Here is a 3,257-nt window from a genome sequence, read left to right as displayed (position 1 = left end):
TGTGTGTGTGTGTGTGTTGTATATATATATATATATATATATATATATATGTGTGTGTGTGTGTGTGTTGGGGGGGGGGGGGGTTGTGTGTTTGTGTGTGTGATTGTGTGTGTATGTATGTGTGTGTGCATGTGTACCTGTACGGTCCCATGAAATACATTCCTCACAAATGTAGATCCATTCACTTTTTTCAATCTAGTGTATATGTGGTCGGAGATTCTATGCACAATATCTGGGAGCACAGCTATTATCAATATTTCCTCCCAAAACTACAATAAATGCTCAAACACAAAAATGTTGTATTATCAAGTACATACGTACATATATAATCAAGCCTAATGAATAATTAGAAGGGTTAGGGCATTGATACTGTTGTATTGTCAAATACATACGCACACATATAATCAAGCCTGAATGAATAATTAGAAGGGATAGGGCATTGATACGGGACTTCCTACCTCAGAGTGGTTCTTTTCAAGATCTTTAGCAATCGCTTCTGTTGACCTCAAGGGAGGACTTTCTGTTTGACTTGAACTCATGATGGTTCCGTATATGTATGCACAGCTCTGAGGATATGTTTGGAAATGCGGTAATGGCAAGCTCTTGTGTACGTTTTTCAAGGTGTTCTGACAAGACCATACAAATGCCACCTGGAGTATATGGACTAGCCAACGGACCGACATGCACTTATTTATTTAAAATTATGTAGTGATTATATTTCCTTTGTCCCAATACATACATACAGTCATACATACAACACATATTTCGTTATTTTAAAAACCGCATACTGCCGCTGTGCCACAGTGCCAGCTCAGTGGCGTTCACGAGCGATTGTGATTTTTATCTGTTTTTATTCGTATCTGTTTAACCATTTTCTTGTTTTTGGTATCTTTTCAAAGCCTCCAAAAAGTAGGACTGATATAGTGTCCTGGAGTCCTACAAGGAGTGTAATTATATACGCTTACTCCTAACGTTTATAATGTGATGGCCCTCTGGTTTTAAATTGAGGTGCATATTTTGAGTCCTAAGGTTCAAAATATCAGTAGTGTTGTCATATAGTATCTGTTTAATTTGATTATTAGGTCGACCTTTTCATTCTTTTGACCCGTATACCTTTTATTTTGACCCCATTAACGGATTGAAGTTGCTTATTATTACTATTTTAATTTATTTTTTCATTGTTTTCTTAAAACAAAAACAAAAATAAAGGAGCTTTCGTTTTTTTTGTCTTTTTGTTTTTTAAACAAAACAAATAACCTAAAATAGACCTCTACATATTTGATTTTCATTGATACAGACATATTATAAATAAAAATCAAAACAAAATTTACCCTGTGTAGGCCCTGGGGTAAGTGTATGGGCCTCTATGGGCGGTAGGAAATAAATAGGCTCACAGTGGCACATTCTGGGTCTGACCGTCTGGCACAGTGTCAGCCTTGGGCCGCGGCGGGGGTTACTGGAAGACCGACCGACTCAGACCGAGAGTCCAAGTGACTGATGAGAGTTGAAACTGTCACTGTCCCTGGGCCTGAAGTCTGCCAAACTGTAAATATTTGACTGTAGTCTGTAGTTCTGTAAATACCATAGCTGTTTATGTATTTTTTTTTAATAAAAACATTTAGAAGGCTTGTAGTAAAGTTATGCATGATATTTAGCTCCTATCTCGGACCGGGGAGTGGGGACTCTGGAGTCTGGACTCTGGAGGAGGCTTCGTGAGTTTCCTCTCTCTCTTCAACTTTCTTCTCGTCATTATATTTTTAATACTATATGATGTATTTATTTTTGTGTAATAATGATGACCACAAGAGCTACCCCAGTTGTGAGAAGAGTCGTGACTTCGTGTGTGTGATTAATGACCAATTGACACGAGACCTCAGTCCACTTTTTAGATGATATATGACGATATACATTCTATGTATTTACTACATTTGGACAATATTGAAAAGGCGCCATTTATTTTCTTATATTCGTGGCGTCGTACCGTGGTCCGTGGAATGGTACTATTTTTAGCGGGGGGAGGGGCGGGGGGGGGTTAAAAAATATTATAAAAAACACAAAGCTTTTTTGTTCTGTTTTTAGGAGGCTGTTTTTTTAAACAAAGAAAACAATACACTTCACGCCAGTTCACAGCTTCACATAGCCTCTCTCTCTTGTGTGTGCTTTTTGAATACTGGAAGATCCGTAACCATGATGTAGAGAATAAATACATGCATCCTTCATCCCTCATAGTGTATTAATAAATAGCAACATCGCACAATATGGGCTCAACCAAAAAGGAAGCAGAAGAGGCAGTAAAAGAACAAGGCTCCGTCGTAGAGAAGCTGGCCGAGGGGGTAGCAGCGGGAATTAAAGAAGAAGTCGGCCAAGCAAAAGACGGTACTAAAAAAATGACATTGCACGTCCCGCCAGCCCCTATTCCTATTGGCAAACTGCCACGTTTGTAATGTCTTTTATTACTTGCATCTCACTCACGTACTACAGAAACTATTAAGTTATTTCGTTAATGGATCAGCAAAGGGGCTGGGCAGAGATATAGGCAATTTGTCTGTCAGGTTGGCATTGTGAACCAGAGAAGTGGTTGGCAATGCTATGGACAACCCTTAGCTTTCAAATTTATGGCAGGTCTTGTTCACACATTTGACTTTATTGTTTGATTCAGTGGGAGTCTCAACTATCCAAAAACTGTGCCGACTAGATATTACCAAATATACTGGTATGGATATACAAAAGCATACAAGGATGACATTTCCCAGTCTAAGTTTAGTCTTTCAACGTCAACTCAAACTTTGCCGCCTTGTTCTTCAGAATCATGCAAGTATAACTGTACATTCACTGCGATTATCCTGAAAACTCGGTGATGTTGATATGATTTCAATGCACATTCGGAAATTTTGGATCAGACAAATTTGCTGATAACAGCTGTAAAATACATACTAATGTGGGCAGGTAAACAGAGATGCGGGTAATATTTCCTAACTTACAGCTGGAAGTAATTTACGGGTTCAAATTTTCATGCACGTATCTACAAAAGTAGAATGAATAAATTAGTAAAATACCTACACACAAATACATATCTTTACATGTGCTTCCTTGCGTACACACATATATATATATATATATATGTGTGTGTATAATATACATATATATATATATATATGTATATATATATATATATTTATATATGTGTATATATATATATATATATATATAATATATTTATATATATATATATATATTATCTATTATATATATATATA

The 3,257-nt window shown here is 36.8% G+C and overlaps 1 protein-coding gene across 1 annotated transcript; it reads left to right on the top strand.

The window, feature by feature from the left end:
- Positions 1-2,129: 2,129 nt before the first annotated feature.
- Positions 2,130-3,064, top strand: SARC_13691 (hypothetical protein). The gene has a single exon (XM_014292179.1). The coding sequence runs from the start codon at positions 2,259-2,261 to the stop codon at positions 2,442-2,444; it is 186 nt and encodes a 61-aa protein (XP_014147654.1). The 5' UTR covers positions 2,130-2,258; the 3' UTR covers positions 2,445-3,064.
- Positions 3,065-3,257: the final 193 nt, after the last annotated feature.

The sequence above is a fragment of the Sphaeroforma arctica genome (genome assembly GCF_001186125.1).
Source record: "Sphaeroforma arctica JP610 unplaced genomic scaffold supercont1.3602, whole genome shotgun sequence".
In the NCBI taxonomy this organism is placed as follows: Eukaryota; class Ichthyosporea; order Ichthyophonida; genus Sphaeroforma; species Sphaeroforma arctica.
Note: the sequence above shows the minus strand (reverse complement) of the source record. Positions and strands in the feature narration are given on the sequence as shown.

What these genes read in the sequence shown, in the direction of transcription:
- SARC_13691 (XM_014292179.1), top strand. Translation starts at nt 2,259, where the DNA reads ATGGGCTCAACCAAAAAGGAAGCAGAAGAGGCAGTAAAAGAACAAGGC.